At 46.5% G+C, this 22,234-nt stretch overlaps 1 protein-coding gene across 2 annotated transcripts in view; it reads left to right on the top strand.

The window, feature by feature from the left end:
- Positions 1–22,234, top strand: part of THOC2 (THO complex subunit 2) — a 1,568,999-nt gene that overhangs the window by 116,051 nt on the left and 1,430,714 nt on the right. For both annotated transcript variants that reach the window (XM_085608126.1, XM_085608125.1), the window contains exon 3: positions 12,392–12,483. In XM_085608126.1, the coding sequence (XP_085464252.1) occupies positions 12,392–12,483 (92 nt within the window). The remainder of the gene's footprint in view (positions 1–12,391; positions 12,484–22,234) is intronic.

Here is a 22,234-nt window from a genome sequence, read left to right as displayed (position 1 = left end):
ACTGTGTTGACAGGTGTCGGGTGAATGAATCAATTTACTAGGTCGCACATGCACTAGTAACTTAAAATTCACCCTGGCACTAGGCAGGCCATGTACACTTTCGGTGCCACAAACAACTCGTGACATGACCCGACCAGGCCCGTCACACAGGAGTGATTGATTATGACTGTCATGTCACTCACGTGCATCACCTGACCAGAGGGACCCCCCCCCCCCCGTCCTGATCATTCCCTTCCTAGTCAGGGCGCGGTCCCGCAAGCAAGGCAGGCAAACTTGGGGAGGGGGCGCAAATCATTGGTCCGTCCCAGCGCGACGCTCTAGTCTGACCAGAGATCTGCGTCTCCTCCCCAAGTTCGCCTGCCTGCATTATGCAGAAGTGGAAAGTGCGCACGTTCTGCTAGTTACTTACACGCACGCGTCGCAGACTCGCAGGGCTCCACAGACTGTCACCGCAAAAGCAGCTGCCACTGAGTGCCAGCCAGGCAGCAAGCAGTAGTAGAGTGCGACCTCCACTGAATAAATACAAAGTAAAAGTGACAGTGACTTCACCTGGCTTGAAATCGTAGGTTCAATCATCCTGCGACGCCGCAAGCTCACAATGGTAGTGGCCTGATGTGATCGTGCTACAGCAGGGGGGCTGCTTGCTCTGAGTCTTATGTGAGGTGAATGATCTCCATGGTAGAGAGTGACTGATTAAACTGCCATTGAAGATTGGTGGGGTGCAGGTGAGCTTCTCACCTGTCCTCCTCAGCTAAAGTTTGTGTTATTGTGTACGGGTGGGTGTATTAATCTACTAGTGCGTGTGAACTGCGCAGTGTGTGCACAGGCCACCTGCGCTCAGCCTGCACAGTGCGCGTGCGCACTAAATTAATTCACCCAAGCCTGAATTCACCTGGCAGCCAGCAGGCCGTGTACAATTCTTTCGGCACCACAACAACTCGTGACCAAGCGGCCCCCGCCCTGTGGCCTCTAACATAGGGAGTGAAAGTCACGTGTGACCACTGCCATTCCCCTCCCTAGCCCAGGGTGCAGCCGCATGAGCCAGGGGGTGGGGAAACTTGGGGAGTGTGCGCAGATCATTGGTCCAACTCAGCGTTACGCGTGAGTCTGACCAATGATTTGCGCACACTCCCCAAGTTCGCCCGCCTGCATTTGTAAACGCGCCCCAAGGTTAGACGGACCTATTTACTACTGCTGCAACTCCTCCAACAATGCGGCGAGAAACGCGACCCCCCCCTCCCCCTCCCCCTCCCCCCCCCCCCCCCCCCCCCCCCAAGGAATTTCCATTTCCTTGCGGCGTGCATATGTGTGTTTTTGAAGTTCGATACTGGGTGGCCCCCCTGCCCATGCTGTCAATGCTTTCTTTATTACCACGTAAGATGGGATATCTGTTTCTCAGTTTACTTTTTGTGTTGGATGGGTCATGTAAAGTAAACTTGGACACAGATATCGGATCTTGCGTGGTAATAAACAAAGCGGAGGTGAGGGATGATGCTTGCTGTAACTGTTACTAGATTAAGGAAGATAAGTCAACATTACTGCATGCTCTAGCGCATGCTCCATTCATTTAGCCACAAATCCGTCACACAGGGAACATGGCATATTAAAAGGGAGAACACATGAAGGTTTCCAACGGTCACACCAACTGAAGTGTTTCTTTTCAGTATATATCAATCGGTAAATAAACAAGCTGTTCAGAATGGCATTTGATTTATACAATTTAAGCAAAGGAAATGCATTATGCATAGTAGTGTGCACACGTTCTGCCTGTTGCACGCACGGGTTACAGTGATGATAACCCTTGCACCGACTAGCTTAGGCAGGGGTAAATGTAGTGTGAAGAGGTTCACTTTGATTTTTGGAAAGCTAAATTTGATAACATGTGGCCATATTAGGGTGCTTAGGAATCATTTTATTATTGTGGATACGCTACCATGACAGGTGCATAAGTTCAACTATATTACTGTAAGTATGTGAACTATCGGGTGGAGAAAGAGGTGAAGAGCAAATGGGTGAACTTCTGGGTCTTTGAAGCCTTGTCGAGATCTAAACACAAGTTTTAGCAGAGCACTGCTAGATGGAGTTACTATACGATATAACAGGCAATATTAAATCTGCCCAATAAGGTGTGGAGCAAAGGGGCCAGTGCCAGCAGGGCTAGCACTCTTAATCCCAGTGGAAATAGCTATGCTCAGGAAAGTGTGGCAATGAATAGTGATACACTATCCATACACTTACAAAAGTAGTTGCACTTGCAGCGCTTTTAAAATCTCTCTCCTGTGTTTAAGATTCAAAATGATACTGGGACTTCATGGGGAGATGCTCTCCAAGGATGGTGAGCTGTAGCACTACTAGTCTTCCACATGTCGCCCTTGTGAAGTGTTTCTTAGATACATATTGTTCATACTGATTGCTGAGACATGGTTAGACAAGTCCTTGTCGGCCTCAGATTCCTCCACATTAAATTCAGGTTTGATCTGCTTTCTTACATCAAAAGGCCATTTTTGTTGGCTATTGGGGCTTGGCTCAGTGTACTTTACCACCGCAAACCAGTGCTTAAGTGCTTGCGCTCTTTCCTTTAAACATGGTAAAATTGGCCCAATAGGAAAATTGTATTTACTTGTAAGTCCCTAGAAATGTGGTACTGCGTGTACCCAGGGACTGAAAATTAAATGCTGCTAAATGGCCTGCAGCACTTATTGTGCCACCCACTTAAGTAGCCTATTTAAACATGTGTCCAGGCCAGGGCCTGCCATTGCAGTCTGCTTGTGCAGTTGTGAAACTGCCATTGTGGAACCTTTTGCCAGGCCTAAAAATATTCCCTTTTAATACATATGTCACCAGGATGTCCCCACTAGCGCAAGCCCTGTCCATAAGGCAGTATGCATAGTGCAGTATTTAAATGGTTTGGCACATACTTTTAAGTTTTATATGTCCCAGAATAGACGAGGCTCAATTGCTACCCTTGTTCTTTGTGTGATTCTTGAATTTTTCACAATCCCATGACTTCAGTGATGTAACATTGATGGCAGCACCCACACTCTGAAAAGTGTTCCAGTGCCACTGGCCTGGGTGCCTTTGTGTGAAATTTCCATGCTTTCTGGCCAGGGTGCCATGTGAGACGTTTCCATGCTTTCTGGCTGCCTGGGTGCTTATGTGTAATTTACATGCTTACTGACCTGGATGCTCGTGTGTGACATTTCCATGCTTACGGGCCTGGGAGCTTGTGTGACGTTTCCATAGTATCTGGCCTCTGTGCCCTAGGTGCTAGTTATCAGATGCTTATGGGTGAAAAATGTGCTGTAAAATGCGCCATTTTGGTCCGTCATTTTCCAAAATTTTCTTGGAGGGAGTTCCCCTCCTCCCCCCCCCCCCCCCCCCCCCCCCAAACCCTCCTACTAGTGGTCAGGCCCTTTCGCTGAGCTCGCTCGCTACGCGCCAGACGGGGGCTAGTCTGGCAATTTGCCAGGGCTGCTTTCAGTTCGCAGTCCGGCCCGGAGTATAGCCGAATGTTCTGGAAGCCAGCAGGATTTGGTAAAAGTAGGTTGTACCAAGTCATTTAGCGGCTTGATACGATGGGCATAATCGTAAGTAAGATTGTAGTTTTTTCAGGGTCGTCTAAGCGCTCAAACATGCGCATTTCTCCAAGAAGTGAGGTGCTAGAGCCCGTCCCTCGTTATTGAGCTCATAGCTCAAAAACAACACTTTGTACTCTGCAATGTGTGATTTTGCATAGTTAAATTTGTAACCGAAGTCTGCAAACATGACAATGATGTGGTCAACGCGACAAAGATGCGGTGATAATTCGTCGTCTGTGAGATGAATATCAACATACGAGTACACATCATGGTCAATGCTCTCCAACAGAGAGACAACACGTGCGGTAAAGACGCCTGGGCTGTTTTTATAGCCCATGGCTAATCTTTTAAACTGTTTTTGTCTGCCGCCAGAAATAAACGCTGTCCATTGACTACAAATAGAGGACAGATTATGACTATAAAAGCCATTTGAAATGTCAACTGTGGTCTTAAACGTTTTCCTCACGAGACTATCAACTAGGGCAGAACTGTGGGTATTCTGTACCACGCACATCCGACAATGAGAGTTCAAATAACGGTAATCCAAAACTAGGCGTTACGACCCATCAGGTTTGGTTACAGTGAGAAGAGGGTTAATCATGGGTGGCACACATGTTTCAATTGCATCTCGATAATCCAATTGCTAAAGGATTTCTGCAATGGGAGCTTTCGCTTCTCGGAGCATGCGATATTGGGGCTGTGGCTGTGGCATTGATCGCAGTGGAATCTCATGGCAGAGCGACAGTATATCCCATCCCACCGGAGTACGATACAACGTCAGTGCTAGCACCTGAGCCAACTCTTCAGTGAAGTTCTGCCCCTGCTCCTTAGGCACAGTGTCGGAGCGTCCAAAACGAAAGGTGGAGGCCAGTCCGCCTCCGCTAACAAAATGTCATATGTAGAGGTCAGATTCTACCAAAAAGTCCCTTTTATTGTACGTTTTGTCACCTTCAATTAAAAGGAATATTTCATATAGTCTGTCAGGGGGAGCCACTCTAGTGTCAGCAGTTTCTACGGTTATGAACGTATCAGTTGCTGTCGCCTTCAGATATGGACACAGTGCTTGCTGCACTATTGTAACCATCGCTGCGCTGTCTAGCAGCGTTGGCGCCCATGTCAGGTTCCGAAGCTGTGTTCTCACGATCTGTGACATACCTTGCGGTTAATGCAGCAACTTTCTTTTTCTGAAACTGAGGGAGTTGACGTGGAAAGTAGTCCTGCTTGCCTGTACCATCTGCTGGGCGGGGCTGCTCACTTCCTTGCTGGGCACCCCGACCTCTGCCGTGTTCTACTCCACCGGCTTGTGAGACAAATGTGTCCTGTGAAGAACGAGGAGAACGTTGATTAGGAACCTGAAATCTATCAGGAGACCTAATTCTCGTGCGATCGCGCAACTCGTATGTGCGTTCAGTAGACAATGGTATTGGTGATGTAGGACGAGACCCTTGTTTCTGTTTGCTGCTTCCCCTGTTTTTTATTTTTTCAATTTTGTTTAGGAAAACAGGACGGTTGTCTTTAGTAGACTTAACCGTCTGAATTTGCGGCTGTGCTGCAATTTTAGCAAAAGGCTTCACACCCAAACTATTGCGTCCAATGGTCTTATAAGCCTCCGCAATAATCTTCAGTAACTGCCGGGGTTTGTCGGCGACTAGGCACAACTCATTCGACACTTGAAAGTTAACTGCATCTCCCTTGACATTAGCAAGGATGAGATCAGCAACTACGTCAAACACGCCGACTAGCCTCATTCCTAACTCTACCGCCGCCACCGGACCCTGCTCATCCTGAACACGCTTAATCACGGAGGGCAGTACAGTCGTAGACGGTGTGCCGAAGCACTTCGCGTAGACTGCTGCAAACACGTTACCCCAGTTCTCACAATCTGTCACCTCCGGTACTAAGTCTTTCTGTAAACTTATTGTCCGAATCCTGTGTTTCTCCACAGAAGTCGTATTCGGAAATACCGCTTCCAGCTGGTCAAATGTCTCAGCAAGCCAATAAGGCATATCGTCCTTATTCTGGGGGTGCTTGCCCATTACCGAATTAACCATGAAGGGACTAATAGAAATCCCGGCCGGTCCAACTGGTCGCGTCGCAACTCCAGGTGCCCCCACCTGGAGGTTGTGTGAGATGAATTGCACTAAAGCCCTGTGTACCGCTGTCAAGGCGGTATGTAGCAGACGTACGTCCACTGGGGCTTACAAATAACGTGGATGTGGTGTGAACCCGGCCAAGACTGGCCAAGTTTCCCCAGGGATAGACAAGGGGCCTAACCGAACCGGAGTTACGGCGTGGGGGAGGGCGCCATAAAACCAAATATGATGCTGCCATGCCGAAATCTGAATCTCCAGTGTCCTATATGGTGTGTAATTCGCAGGTATCGCAGTGGGAGTGTAAGTATGGAATGTTTCATCATCTGCATTCACTGCAGGAAACGTAACCCAACAGTAGAAAAGCTCATAGGGGAACGCTGCATCGGCACTCACCACAAAGGTCACTGACCTACCATCGTCGGGCACCCCAAACTGCGTCCGATGACGCGGAGCGCCGCGCGACTGTGCGATGCTATATTAACATCACTCATAGGGACACAGAGAAGAAAAACAATCTACATGAAAATGTAGCACAAAAAGGGCAGTAATTAAAAAATGCAAACCTTTTTTATTGTCAAGCTTGAATGAACCTATAACTTATCTATATAGGTAGGTTAATCCGTCACTTCTGTCAACCAGAAACAGGAGTGAGGGTGTTGTGAACAAATATAAGCACAACTACTAAAGTGTCTGGAATACAAGACCAAACGTTAGGTGCGCCATGTTGCGGGGATTCTGCTCATGCACAGAACTATGCGCAGGAAACCAGGACGTCGATGATTTGTGGTGTACCAAAAAACTCACCTCAGTACCCAGAACCCCTATCCGACTAGCATCAGTGTTTCGTTCGTTCACCGTACTACAGCAAAGCTACCAATGATTAGACATCCCAGAACAAGCGACTTAGGGTACTCTCAGGAATGGTGGGAATCAAGAAAACACTTTGGTTTCTATTCTCATATCACTCCACAACGTGAGTAATCAGAGACATGGAAAAGTTTAAAATGTTTGTTTTTAACTACGTGCTCTAAGATGCAGTATTTTGGCTAACCTAAGCAGACAAATGATTAGAAATAAAAACAATCGGCATTGTTACAATTCCATAAAACACGAAGGGAGAAATCCTATTATATTGATAGTGGAAACAAAATCAGATCACAGGATCAGCAACGCTCTCTGTAGAAGGAAAGGTTTTCTCCAAGTGCCCGCATCATGCATGCAATGCAATATTAAATATTTGCAGCTGTGTGCGTATTGTGTCTAGAGCGTGGGCTGATCAACCTGAATCAACAGCATACATTGTTATTTGACCTTGAAGACTTCTGCACACAGCGTACAGACTGAGATTGCGGTGTAAGTCTAGGGATGTGAAAAACAGACCATTCTCATGTGAAGAAAAGCAAGCAAGCAGTTTTACTTACAATAACAGTTACCTGTAGTGTCGTGTGCAAAAGCGGCAAAGTAGCAAGATGGCTTTTAAACTTCTAAAACGCTTATGCTAACATAGCAATGTGTGCAAGCAGAACCCTGTCTTCACTACAGGAGGTGATGTGCGTTGATGGTGGATTTGAGGGTTGCATGGGTTTCCGGGGTTTTGTTATTCCTCCATCTTTTCTCAAGTCGTCGGCAGGTGCGCCTGGACTCGTCTAGGGCAGGAGTGGATCAACTGGCTTTCTTGGAGTGTTGCTTGCTTGGTGTCTTCTTGAGGGGTGGCAGAGTGTCGAAGCAGTTGGAGATGCATCGGTGAAGGTTGTGAGCTGCGGTTTTGGCGTCTGTTGCTGTTGGCGGGGTGACCGTGTGGAGGAAGTTGACGAGACCTCCTCCGGTGTCCTTGTTACATCTGCGACTGGGGGTTGGCGATGGTGTATGTGGGTGTCGCGAAACTGAGATGCACGCAGTGGTTGGTCAGTTTGGAGGAGTTTAGTGTTGTGGCTGTAGGTGATGTTCCCGCTGGGTTGAGGGTGTATCTGGCTGTGGGGGCGGTGCAGTCACTAGCTGCTTGAGTCTGATTTTGGAGAGGCTCTACAGTAGGGAGGCAGTGATCTGGTCAATAGGTTTGTCTAGATGGAAGTTGAGGTCTCAGAGTAGTGTGTACTTGGTGGATGCAAGAGCCTGGGGTGCCACGGAGGGGAGTTTTGTGGCTGGTCTGGATCTGGTGGTGTTCCATAGTTGTCGTTTAGTCCTTCGAGTGTGCGGTCAGTCGGTGGGTGTTCTTGTGGAAGATGGTGATGTATCCTCCTGATCGTTCTGCGGCGCGGTGATATTGTAGCAGATGGCGATGTCCGGTTCAGAACTGGGTTGGTCCAGGTTTCCGTGAACAAGGCAATGTCGGGAGAGGTGGCGTCGAAGGTCCCAGATTTCTGTGCCTATGTTTGTAGAGGGATCACACGTTGAGGAGGATCCAGTTGAGCTAGTTGGGGGCCACTGTTGGTCGGCTGGGCGGTGAGTAGAGCTGGTATGTTGCCATGGGTGAAAGAGTGGTTGCAGTTACGGCAGGCAAGGGTCCATGGGTCTCCTTCGGTGACACTAGGTGGCAGGTGGTGTGGTGTCCTGAGTTGAGGGTGCTGGCGTTGTATTGGTGGAAGGTCCGAGAACCAGTTTCCCTGGCAGTTGGCGCAGTCGGGCTTGCTTTTGGCACACCTTTAAGTAGTGCTGCGGGGGGCTGAACAGCTGGGAGGCAGAAAAACATAGGAGCAGGTAAGGGTCACTTGAGAAGTGTGGGGATCGTAGGGGCAACAAATGTGGAAAAACTGGAGAAAGAAAAGCAAAAAGCACAAAAGGCAGAGGCAGAAGGGCAGTCAAGCAGCAGAGCAGTGACGTTCTACCACTAGACCACCAGGGATGAGGCGCAGGCAGGAGCCTGTGGGTGGAGGAGGGCCTTGAACACCTGACCACTAGCGGTAGCAACGGGAACTGCAGCAGCTACCAGACGGAGCTGCGCTGTGAAAGGAGCAAGTCCTCCAACAGGTGGTATCCCCCTCACAATTGAATGGGTTAACATTGATTAAAACTGTTTTATTAGTCACGCAAACAGTTTTTTGGTAAAGCATACTGCAGAAAATACACCTTTTCTGTGTGGTCTCCTGGGTTTTGTCTCTTTTTGCTGGGCCCTATATTTTTTCTGGCTGTAGAACTCTGTGTGCTTAACCCCTGCAATCCAGTGGTAACGTGTTTGTCCTCCTTTCAACATTATAAAGTTGGAATACCCCTAACTTGCATACTTTAACTTGATAACAAGTCCCTAATATACATCATACAAACTACACCCAGTGCCTGTAACTTAAATGTCACTGGTAGACTACACCACTGCAGCCCCCATTGTACCATCCACTTCATGATAGTGTAAATGTTACTGCAGGCTTACTCTCCGAAGCCTGCATGTGCAGTTTTCAACTGAAGATTCTACCTGTCCAAATAACACTGAGACACATTATTATATACTAATGTTGTATCTCAATAGTGGGACCAGCTACAAAACGTATTCAGCAACTATTTGTAATCGCTATTAAACCCCTATTAAATGGCCAGGTTCCTTTCTAGATATTCCGGAAAAATATCTTTTAGTGAGTTACTCTTTCCTTGCCTTAAGTCCCTGGAGGCTAAAGCTAAATTTTGCTTTCCCACATCTGCCAACCAGTGATTAGTATTTGAATTTGTGTGAAATGCTTTCCAGGAGCAAATAGGCTGACCTGAATGGGCAGAGATGACCACTGAACCTGACAGAATATGCAGGTGTGGCAGTCGGAATCCTTTTTGACATTAGTGTCATATTCGGATTGTTAGGTCTACTGGGATTTTTCATATGACACTTGGGACACACTTCAAAGAGACCTTCCGAGTCGCAGTCAAATGTTAGTTGATACTTCAGCAGGGCCCTTCTTTTGTCTCCTCAGCCAGGCAGGTTCCAATCACAGTGGGCCTTTTTTGAAGTTACAGTGCCAAATCCTGCTGAAGTGCCATGTCCTGATAAATTGGTCTGTTGTTGTTGTACATATAATACGTGGGGTGCACTTCAATGAGCAAGAACAGGATGCCAACAAAGTTCAAGTGCATCTGCTGTCTGGTTGAGGAAAACTTAGCTTTTATTCTACCAGAATCCTGTCTTACGTGTTTGTGGGTAAAGCACCTGCCTCAAACTGCATTTTAGTGTTAGAAGTGGGACACTAGGATGGCCATAGTACACCTCTAATTTCCTTAACCCCCACGCTGGACACTTCTAGCAGGAGTTCAAGTTCAGGAGCTTAGAGTTAAGTTTTTGGAGGGCCCACACCCACGACAGTACCGAGGTACCACTGTTACCTGCCCCAGGGAAGCAGAGTGCATAGGTCGTTTTCGATGTCGGGTCGCGATCTTGTTTTTAATGGAAAAAGGTGAACTGCTGCTGGCGTGAAGCGTCATCGATGTTGTGCAGATTGAAGATGTAGATCTTGAAGGAAAGGACCTGAAAGCAGAGGGGACAGAGTCTGGGTCACTAGCCAGTGACCAGGGTGCTGAGCTTTGCTGTGCACACTCACTGGCCTCTGGGATGCTTTGAAACCCACCTCAGGGTAGGTAGAAGTCTTCGATGTCCGTAGGAGCAGCGGAGTTCCAACCGGGTCACTTGCAGTGTTTCAGGTGCCTGCCAAGCAGGGGGTAACTCCTTTACCCCAAGGGAGATTTCTTCATTCAGCTGTGCGGCAGCTCGTCGAAGGTTCAAGTCTTTGAAGTCCAAGATTAATCTGAGGCTCTGGGGACCCTGCACCCACCTTTATCCAGAGATTAGGGGAGTGTCTGAATCAGGGCCCACCAATGAGAGTTCAGGCGGGAAAGGGTGGCTACACCCTCTCCCCTTTGTGTGTTTTCCCGCCTGGGCAGGGGACAGGATGCCCCTGAACCGGTTTGAGGCGGTGTATGCAGAAGTAGGCACTGGAGAAGCCTATGTGCAAGTTTGAAAGACATCCTATGGTGCACCTAACCAGTTCCAATCCACATAGTCTGTCGGGGGAGGTGGGAACACCTCCCTGCAACAAGATCCCTATTGTCCAGCTGCCGTGGCTGGAGTTCTGCCCAGCAACAGGCAGCCAGCGTCGTGTGGGTGGCGGGTAGCATCCATTTTGTACTACGTGTGCACTTTTAAATTGGTGTCTAAAATCTGCCGCTTTTACCACATCACCCCTCATGGCTGGATTGGGGGTATGATTCCTACATGTTTGACACCAAACATGACCTGGTTCTGTGCAGCCACTCAAGTTATCACGCTATCGCGATTACTTATAATGCGGTTAAGAGTATATGGTATGGCTGCACTACAAACAACCCAGCAATAGTTTTAATGAAGGTTGCAGAGGGGCTCTACTCAGGTAGGGGTTCCCCCTCACACATCTCAGCACCCTGCCTTGTAGTATTAGCAAGGCCTGCCTTAGGGGTGACCTATGAGGATATATGTGTTGTATTAAGTGGGATTAAGGATACCTATATCCCTGTAAGGGGTGCAAGCACCACCTTACCCAGACTACAGTAGTGGTCTGGTGGTGTCAGTTTGTATGGCTGTCCCAGGGGTGGCACAATAAGTGCTGCAGCCCCTGGTAGGCCTCTGAGGGTCCCATGCCCTGGGTACCTAGGGTACCATCTACAAGGGGCTAATAGGGTGTCCTCAGTATCCAATTGGTATGTACCTAGGGTACTCGCATCAGTTTAGAGAGGAAGCAGATAGGCTGGGGTCCTGGATAGCAGGGCCACAGCCTGGCTAGAGTCAGAAAACAGTCAAAACATCAGCAAAAAGTTGGGGGCAATTATGCAGTCGATGCCACTCTCCTACAATATAATAATTACAGAAAAAGCGAAGGGCACATTTAGGGTAACAAGTAAAATATTCATAAATGGAATTTTAGAATTGCAAAAAAAGTTGCTTCGATTGAAAACATGAATTTCAAACATGGCCACATTCCAGCAATATATAAATGATGGCAGTGACAATTTTTTAAAGGAAGGAAAAATGTTTATTCTAACAAAAATGAGAAACATTTTGAGAAGTTATACACCTAATACTTTGAGTGGATAAATCGGGTTGTGCATTGGCAATTTGTGGGCATTCTGAGATATAGGAATGGAGCCACTGTAACATCCTATCACAAGACTAATCCTGTTTTTCAAAACGTCAAGCAGAATTTTATTATCAACTTTGTCAAAGACTACAGTTACATCTGGAAGGATGAGGAGGCCGGGATGGTCTTTATTGCTGGTGCGGATGTCATCAGTGACAGTGAAAGCTGCATATTCATTACTATGGCCTGCTCTCAAGCCACATGGGGCCATTCCGAATTAATCATTTGCTTGGATAGTGATGTTACAATATTTAGCCGCCACAGAACTTTTCGTATAATTACTTTTCTTTGAAACACGTATACGGCCATATAGTCAAATCTGGCTGCATGATTCTGCAATACATATGCAGTAGATATTACATGCTGCCAATTTATTATTGATGAATGAAGTGATGGATATATTTTAATGCCCTTTGCATAGCATGATCCTCCTCACTCAGAGGGTCGCTTACATATTGAAATGTTCTCAATATGCCAGCACTGGAGCAAACAAAGTTTAACATCTTTTGTTCATAAAGTTGACACATTTAATTGCCTGCTGTACTGTATGCGCTGCACATTTCTTGTGTCCATGTTTAAATTCTGTAAGATTTTTGCGGCCTTACCACTTGATAGGTTATTTTTAATTGTTTTACAGCAATCCAGCAGGTACTGTATGAACTTGCCGACTTCGTTATATGTGGAAACCTGAAGCCTGATCTAGCTGCTAATGTTCTTACAGATATTATAGTAAGTATTTTTTGTGAAACTCAATCCTTGTGTTGATTTGGTTACTTACAAATGTGTTTGAGATGTTAAATGGATCTATTGGTGAAAATGTATGTCTGTTATCCAAAAGTCAGCAAATGCATTTTGCTAATTCAGTGAATACAGAGATCCTATGTGACATTAAATGTAATTCAAACAATATTAATAACTCCTTAAATACATTTGACAAACGTTTACCCTTCCAGCACCACCATCCCTCGATATCGGAGAGCTGTATATCAAAAACACAGACACATTAAACAGATCCCTAAAATAACCAAATGGTGCCTGGCAAACTGTGCATGGATGTTTGAAAAATGCTCTTTTCTACTGCAGCTTGTGCTACGGCTCTTTTCCGGGCTGCAGTAGGAAAAGGCAGTTTCTGACTGTCTACACGGTGGTCTGATCAAAATATGGCGTGTGGGGCCTCCGACTCTTTGTTGGCCAATCTCAATCCTGCTTGGATTGTGATTGGATGCTTGCCTGACTACCATCCTAATGAGCCCTTAAGTATCTGTTTCATAAGCACACCTTGCTAGATTAAAAATTATATTTACAGTTTTTTACGACCTAGACCGTAAGAAGTAGGTGATTCTTCAAACTGGTAGCGAAACTAAAAGCTCTGGAATTCAGCTAGGGCACTTCATTTATTAAACATGTGATATAAAACACTCTTTTGTTGAGCCGCTTGATCTTATGAAAAAAGTAGAAACAAAATGATCCTGAAATGAAGACCTGAAACCACTCCTTTAAATATAAACCGCAACAGATATGGAGTCTCAGGTCAGCGTCAAAGACATAATTGATAATTGACACTAGAATTATAACAGGGTTAAATCAAATAATGGTTGTGTAGATAATACCACTTCTTTTGCACAACATGGAGGGCTCAGAGACCTGAAAAAAACAATTAATCTCACTCATCTTAGCTGAAAAAAATAATTGAGGCTAACTGATAGTGCAGTACATTGTGAGGAAGCCTAGCTGACTTGACATGACAGTGTTGTATTCTTTTCTTGGAGTAATCTGCCTACTTCCTTCTTAGTTTACTCTTTTGAAGATGGTTACCAATGGTACTTTCCGTCCCTTCTCTTCCAACAGCACTAATATCCTACCAGCACAGTCCTTTTACGATTGCAGTTCAAATCCTTGTAGGTCAAAGTTCAGGATTCTGAGAGTGGCTCATTACAATTCCTACAGTTAATTCTGGCCACTGGGAGCATGAACTGGCTGTAAGAAGCTGACTCTGTATATACTGTACCAAAATGAGGAATTGTGTGCACAGAGTCCAGTGGAACCCCAAAGGTAGGCAGAGGTAAAAGTAGATAGCACTTACTCTCTATTTGTGGTAGTGTGGGCAAGCAGTAAGGCTTTATCAGAGGGTAGTGTTAAGCATTTGTTGCACACACTCAGTCGGCAAATTATGTCACACACTCAAAGACTGAACTCAGACCAATTTTGTTTGTATAAAAATATTACGTTATTTTATTTCTAGAACCAAGCCAAGCATGGCACAGGTAAGTGAAATAAATGGTTTGCAAAATATTATGCAATGTTTACAAGTGAAATGCAAGTTAAAATGCAGTTGTTTGAAATAAAGTTACATCAAGGTATTGAAATTACTGTACAGGTTACTTTTTAGACTACTTTTTAAGTTACTTTTTCTACTCTGTGTGATATGCCTGGATGTCACGCTGGGACATTCCCTAGAGAAAAGGTAAGTAAAATCAGTTATGCACAATCAGTATTTTTCAGGTTTCCATACAAATCAACTTCACACTTTTTAAACATTTTTCAGAGAAAAACTATCAATGGATTCCTATGGAGAGAAATAAAGTTATCGGTTAGCAGGTAAGTATTCAGTCTTTGGGGTTGAGTTTCTGGGGTTAGAACAAGGGTTCCCCCAGGGTCAAGGTGCTGAGGCCCAGTATTATCAAATGGGGGATAGAGGACTTCCGGTTGGTGACTGCTTACGAGCAGGCCACAAGGTTGTGGGAGCAAAGCTCCTGGGGTTTTTAGCTCAGGGCAAAGGGGGATCCGAGTTAGCACCCAAAGTACACCCACAGTGGCACAGGGGGAGCTGAGTGCAGGGTGCTGTTTTGGCGTTGGTTGCCCTGTTGATTTCAATGGGGATTCTCTGGTTGCAACAAAGACTGCAGGCTCAGGTAGGAAGATCTTCTGGAGGTGACCACCGGTTGGAGAGGTAAGTTGGGATGCCTGGCGATGCTGGAACACTGTCGGTTGGGCCACCCAAGGCCGTGGGGCTTTGGGTGCATGGGTGTCTTTAGGCGTCTAGTGTCTATTACTAGCTCCTGTCGCTGTCGCGGGGAGTCTCCGGAAAGAGGCTGCAGGCTTCGCTGGGAGAATCGAGGCAGGTCAGAGATCACCAGATCTCGGATCAGGATCGCCAGGGAGATCTCCTCGTGGTGTTGGGCAACTGAGGCCGTGGGCGACGGGTGTAGAGTGGCGCAGATTCGCGGATTTGGCCGTAGCCAGAGTCTGTGGGTGACCAAAATCCTGTGTTCACGGGAGACAGTCTTTTCTGTGGAAGGCAGGGCAGGTCCTCTGGGTTCTTGAGGTTGTTGGCTGCAGAACACACCGGAGTTTCGCTTCTGCAGGGTCGAGGTGAGGACAGGCCAGGTGGGCTGGGGCCAAGTCAGTGGGCGTCGTCCTCTTCTCAGCTTCGGCACATCTGTTCAGTCCTTCTATTCTTCTTGGTCGTTTCTTGTCTGAAGAGGCAAGGTTTGGGGTGACCCCTAAATACTAGATTTCGGGATGTTACAGGTAAATAAAAGGTTGGGACCAATGGGTTCCTTCCCTGGGATAAGAACAGTACACCCCCTATTATGCCACCCTCCAGTGGGAGAGGGGCATATGCCTCACTCTGGTTGGCTGTGTCCCCACATCTGCAAGATGACGGGGACTGAGAGTTGTGCTTCACCTTGCCTCCCCCACCTGAGGGCTGGGGTTGGCAAAGGTGGGCACACCTCACTTGGTTTTCCAGCTCGTTCTCTCGCCCTAAGGGGGGTCGGAACCAGTGGGGACCAGTTACTGGAAGCAGCAAAAGGCCCAGGGAAGCTCACAAAAGCGGCAAGCCTTTGAAGCTTCCCCTTCGTGGACCTGCCCATCCTGGAGGAGGAGGCTTGGCACCTCGTCTTAGGATGTGCATTGTTTCAGACCCGCAAGAGCAGCAAGCTCTCGACTCAGGGGTCCAGAAACATGTCTGGTGGTGGCAGCTGGTGAGCTGCAACTCAGCCTTGACACTAGTGTTAGGTCATTTTTCAGGGGGCATCTCTAAGATGCCCTCTGAGCATTTTTCATTAAATCCCCCACTGACGTGTGTGTGTGTGTGTGTGTGTGTGTGTGTGTCTCCTCTCTAAGGGTGGTACATTGACTGCTGCAACCCTAAGAGGCCTTCCCTGGGTACCTTTGGTAACATTTACCAGGGGCTGACCTCTGGCCAGAGAGTGGCAATTTGGTTTTGTTTTTAATGCAGTTTTAGGGAAAGAGCATAGGCCCTGGGTACCTGTTTGGCAGGAGGCTAGGGCACACTCAGTCAAAGTAAATCAGCCGTTCAGCAAAAAGAGGGCACTTTCTTACACTGGCATATTCAATTCCCAGTTTAAGAAGAAAGTATTACAACTGCTGTAGAAAAAGTATTTGAGACCTTAGTACTATAACTCTAAGCTCACCGCTCCTTACCAACACATGATTCCTGTGTCATAAAGCAACTTTAATATAAACAGCCTTAATGATTCTCATCAGTTTAGCAAGACAAGCGAGCTGCATGCCGAGAATGCTTTTGAACATTGAACAGCTTTAGGCCAGGCTATGCTGATGCTCAGGGACACATCTGTCCTTTGTACAAGACATGTCTGAATTGTTTTCCCAGATTTCCGTCACCGTTTTCTTACTGCCCTCACACAAATTGCCTTCAATGTCAACAATGGAGGAAAAGCTACAGGTGCCACACTAATGAAATTGATGATGTCGGCTGACTTCATAGTACAAATTATGATTTGGAAAAAACACATTACTGTGAAACAGTTGACTAGAGGTTCCTGGACCTGAGCCCGAACACTTAAGAGAGCATTATTGCTAGTCAGGAAAGAAAAACAGGTTTCTGGTCGCTTTAGATGGTCTTCTGGTTAATTTGTTAATTGTCCGGGCAAAAGAAGTGCGTTCTCCCCATTTGCGGCTACGGAATCCTTCTTGCATAGGCTTTTTTATTCAGTTTGTTTAAAGTTTGCAAATAGATAATGCAGTCATAGCAATCTGGACTTTGGTGCAGTCATATTCTGTAATAAAGCCTCCGACGAATACGAACAACTCTTGTATACATAATGTTAGACCTGTCAGCCCTTTGGGTGGTCCCTCCTCATCATTATTTATTTTGTCCCACTTTTGCCTCAAACCCTGTTAGTATTTTTTCCTTTTTGGGAACCACCAGACTTTTTAGTATTGATGCAGATTCAGGGAGCCATTTTATCTACCCCTGGAACTTCTGTCTGAGGGCCTGGAGCACAAAATGGAGGCCACCCATTGTCACCTGTGACATCACTGGAACCTACCAGCACCTTCCAGCACCTTCCAGAACATTCCAGAACCCTGTGACAGTGAGAGGCAGGTTTAGAATGTTGGGAAGGCATCTCCAGGTTGGCAGTTGGAGTTGGCAGTTGGAATCTGACTGGTGAAGGGAGAGGAGCACAGAACTGAAGGAGTGAGGCAGCAGGGGTGGTAACTTGTGCCTGGAGTGGGGTCCACAAACCCACCCTTGATACTAGTCCCTGCTGACTGAGCCCAGCCTGGAGCCCTGTGTGGGAGAAAGCAAGAAAAACCATCTTAAGGACCTGGACAGCCGGAACAGGCCTTAAAAGTAAAGAACAGCAAGTTCCTGACCTGGTTACTGGTACCTTCCTGAAGTCCGACGTCGAGAAGCCTGGAGACCTGGAGCCCGAGGTGGAGAAGCGGCGCTGACTGGAAAGCAGACGTCGTACCCGGAGCCGCCAGAGGTCGAGAGAGGGCGCCGACGGAGGTCGTGGAGACACCAGAGGTCGAGGAGGAAGTCACCTGAGGTCGAGTGTGCGGCATCGACAGGGGAGTGAAGTCCGCCCTCCGGAGTCGCCGGAGACCGAGGTGAAGCGTGCCGGAGGTCGGGAGTGGAGATCGCACTCCGGAGTCGCCGGAACCTGAAGAGAAGCGTGCCGGAGGTCGGGAGTGGAGATCGCACTCCGGAGTCGCCGGAACCTGAAGAGAATCGTGCCGGAGGTCGGGAGTGGAGGTCGTACTCCGGAGTCGCCGGAACCTGAGGAAAGGAGCACCGGAGGTCGGGAGTGGAGATCGCACTCCGGAGCCGCCGGAAGTCGACATCGAGCCAAGGCTGCCCGACATCATCGAACCGGAGCCGCCCGAAGTCGACATCGAGCCAAGACCGCCCGACGTCATCGAACCGAGGCCGCCGACATCGAACCGGAACCGCCTCCCGGCGTCGACAAGAACTGTCATTGAGCCGAGGCCGCCGACATCGAACCGGAACCGCCTCACGGCGTCGACACGACTCGGGCGGCGTCGGAACTTCATAAAAAGGGCAGTAAGTGGAATAGAGGGCGTCTAAGGCCCTGTGAAGCCCTAAGAGACCATCCTAGAGGCTAGAGAGGTGCTGGAACCAGCTTGATAGTGCCAGGGGTGAGCTGAGACTAATACAGAGGGGTTGTGTAGTGTGGGAGAGGCAGATCTCTAGATTCCCCCTTGATCTACCTCAGTTTAGGCCTCAGCCTTGTCCAAGCCAAGTAGTACACCCCTCAGGCCATCCAAAACTCTACAAGCTGGGATTGGGCCAAATCATCCCATAGTACCTCAGGAATGTGAACTGATTTTCAAGTGTCACTGTTGGTTTTTATTATTTATTGAGAGCACTGTATTTATTGTATTCATCCTATTTATGGCCTCACATTATTTATTGCCTCACAGTATTTATTGTCGCACAGTATTTATTGTCTCGCAGTATTTATTGCCTCATAATATTTAATTGCCTTTTATGTAATGCACTTATATTTATGCCTTGATTATTTATGATCTACCTTATGTATTGAATCGTTGAAGTATTATTTATTTGACTTACCCTTCCACAGGAAAAGCCTTGTGTACTGTGATTGTATTATTATTTATTTAATCAGCAACTAAGAGAAAAGAAGATAAAGAGATATATTTTCAGTATAATTTTTTAAGGTGTAGTGTCGTTTTTGGAACGGATGCACGCATGGTTATTGTGTGGGTATGACGTATGCTTAGCACGGTGCCTGATCCCTGACCACTCGAGCCAAGCTACCACAGTGTATGTCTGGGAGAACACCACCACCCTTCCGGTGTGGGAGTGTTTTTCTAACACAAGTTTAGAGCAACTGTAGTAATTGCGATTCTCCTATTAACATGACTAGAGAATCTAGATTTCATTAAAGACACGGAGGCTATCATTATGCATTAATCCTTTAATGCAGATCACAAGCAGCCACACTACATCACAGAGAGAAAACAGTTCTAGAATGCGGTGAGCACAAGATATAAATGGCAAGAGACAGAAACAGACTGCCTCTTTTAAATGAAGCGAGGTAAGAGAAGTTCAAAGGAGAAATCCAGCTTGATCTTGAGGCTGAAGATGGAGAGAGTTCTGAAGCAGGATAAGGAATGCAACAGGACATCAGGTGGAGCTATCTGAAAAGAAAGATGAGAATGTAAAAGACGCCATGAGCTAGCGCAAAAGTCAAACAAAATATAAGCATATGGTAATAAAGCAAATGATAAAGACAGTTCAAAAGCTACTCCGTCCAAGGGAGGGACGGGTGGGATGATAGCCTCCATGTCTTTAATGAAATCTATATTCTCTAGTCATGTTAATAGGAGAATCGCAATATCATTACAAGACCGGAGGCCACATTATGCATGTTGGTAGCCCTGAAGGACAACATCAGACATATGCTCAGTAGGTTTACAGTAGTGGTTAGCGAAGGTTGAAGCATTTGACCAATCAGCCGCTTTAAGGATATCATTCAACTTACCGCCAGACCAGAAGGATTTGCTTGCCATAGCACCTCTGAGAGAATGTGCTTGGAATTTAGTAAGGTCAATACCAGCTAGGTTCATAACTGACTTGACCCATCTAGCAATAGACGAGGAAGAAACTGGTTTAAAGGGTTTAACCAAAGAGATAAGGAGTTGTTCAGAATAAAAGACCTTCGCTCTTTAGATGCTAAAGTCATATTCTTTCATACAGTCAATGACACACAGCCTTTTGCAAAGATCAAAACGAGGATAGAAAGTAGAGTCTGACATGGTTTTAGTCCTTCTAAATATATCAAATTTACTTCCAAACATATCATATTGTCTATAAGAAATATCTAGGCATTTGACATCGGAAACTCTACGACAAGAGATTAAACATAAAAGAGTAGCGAGTTTAAACGAGAGGCATTTCCTGTTAAGATAAGCATTATCAGGCCAAGCAGCGAAAAGGTCTAAGATAACTTTAACATCCCACATGGTCTGGTAATTAGGTCTAGGTGGTCTTTTGAGTCTAATGCTTTTCATAACTCTACAAATAATAACGTTTTTACCTACAGTCTTATTATTGACGAGGGAATGACCAGCAGAGATTGCTGATCTGTAGCAATTAATAGATCTATAAGATAAACCTCTTTCGAACTGTTTGACAAAATTAACTATATTGACGATAGGAGCTTCCACGGGATCCAGGTTCCTCTCCATGCACCAACAAACCCATTTTTTCCAAATGTTATTGTATCTATAGTGCGTTCCGGGTGCCCATGATTCACCGAGGAGAGTGAGAGCTGATGGCGAAAGGCCAGACCATTCGTTGGATTGCCTGACACTTTCCAAGCAAGAAGTTTCAAATTCTCTGAAGTGACTAGGTGGTGGTCTTCTCAGTCTGCGTTGGAAACCAGACCCTTGCTCGCTGGAATGAGGAAGGGGATGTCGCAGGACAGTTCCAGAGTTGTCGGGAACCATGCCTGAGAAGGCTAAAAAGGGGGTATGAGAACCAGAGTACATTGGTCTAGTCTGACCTTCTGTAGAACCCTTTGGATCATAGCAAAGGGAGGGAAGGCCTAGCCCTGAAGGTTCGACCAGGATTGGAGAAAGGCGTTCAATGCCAGGGCTCCGGGGTCTGGCATCCAGCTGAAATATTTCGGAAGTTGGAAAGTCAATCTGCTGGCAAACAAGTCCACATCCAGTGGACCCCAAAAGTGAAACAGAATATTGAAAACATTTGCGTTGTTTCCAATTGGTAAGGTCTGAAAGGAATCTTGAGTTCCAATCCGCAGAAAGATTAGACTTTCCGGGAAGGTATTCCGCCTTCAGAGAGATCTTGTGTTATAACCAGAACATCCAGAGTTTCTTGGCCAAAGCGGATAGGTCTGCAGATTTGGTACCGCCAAGGCGGTTGATATAAGAGACTGCGGAGATGTTGTGCATCTTCAGAAGAACAGATCTGCCCTGTAGAGAATGTTTGAAGCTCATTAGAGCGTACATGCCTGCTGTAAGTTCTAGGAAGTTTATGTGACGTGAAGATTCTGTGCGAGACCAAGCTCCACCAGTGTTTTGGTCGAGGAGGCGAGCACCCCAACCGTGTAGGCTGGCATCTGATTCCAGAATAAATTCCGGTGTAGAGCCGAAGATAGCTTTCCCATTCCAGGCATCCAAGTTCTCCAGCCACCACAAGAGTTTTGACCTGGCTTCCTGATCTAAGGTCACCAAATCTCCGTACCAAAGACCACACCTGAGGGCCTTCGCTTTTATTCTTTGAAGGGCACGGTAATTCAGAGGGCCTGGAAAGATAGCTTGGATGGAAGACGAAAGTAGGCCTAGAAGTCTGGCTAATTCTCGGAGGGTTAGAGATTCTTGCTTTAAAACATACCTGATCTCTTTTGGAATCTTCGTAATTTTCTTGGAAGGGAGAAGAAGGCAGTTCGAGGTATCTACGGTGAAGCCCAGAAATTCTAGGGATTTGGAGGGAGTTAGGATAGATTTTTCCCTGTTTATAATGAAACCAAGACTTTCGATAAGTTCCATTGTAGAATTTAGGTCTTTCAAAATTTTAGAGTAGAGCTGAGACATGAGGATGTCGTCTAGATAAATGATTAGGCGAATACCCCTTTCTCTCAGAAGAGAGACAATAGTCCTCATGATCTTGGTAAAGCACCAAGGGGCAGAGGAAAGGCCGAAAGGAAGAGCTTCGAATTGAAAAAGGCGATTCTTCCATATAAATTGGAGAAAGGGTTGGTGTTCCTTGGCCATAGGGATGGTAAAGTAAGCGTCTTTTAAATCTAGTTTGACCAACCAATCTCCTTTCAAGAGAAGATCTCTGAGAAGGTGAATGCCTTCCATTTTGAAGTGTCTGTAAACTAAGTACTGGTTTACTTCCCGAAGGTTTATGACCAGTCTCCATCCTTTTTCCTTTTTTTGAACAAGGAAAAGGGTGCTGACAAAGGTTTTTAGAGACCATGGCACTTGAACGATAACTCTCTTTTGAAGCATTGAAGAGATCTCTTCCTCTACAATCTTTTGGTGTTCTTCCGAAAGTGTTAGCGGTTCTGGGGGTTGAGATTGAAAGGGAATATCTATAAAGTCTATTTTGAAACCCTGGACGGTCTCGAGAACCCATGGGTCTTAGAGTTAGCGATTCCCAAATATGGTAAAAGTACTTTAGTCTGCCCCCTAC

This window comes from Triturus cristatus, chromosome 5_2, assembly GCF_964204655.1.
Source record: "Triturus cristatus chromosome 5_2, aTriCri1.1, whole genome shotgun sequence".
Classification (NCBI taxonomy): Eukaryota; Metazoa; Chordata; class Amphibia; order Caudata; family Salamandridae; genus Triturus; species Triturus cristatus.
This window is presented reverse-complemented; position numbering and strand designations above follow the sequence as displayed.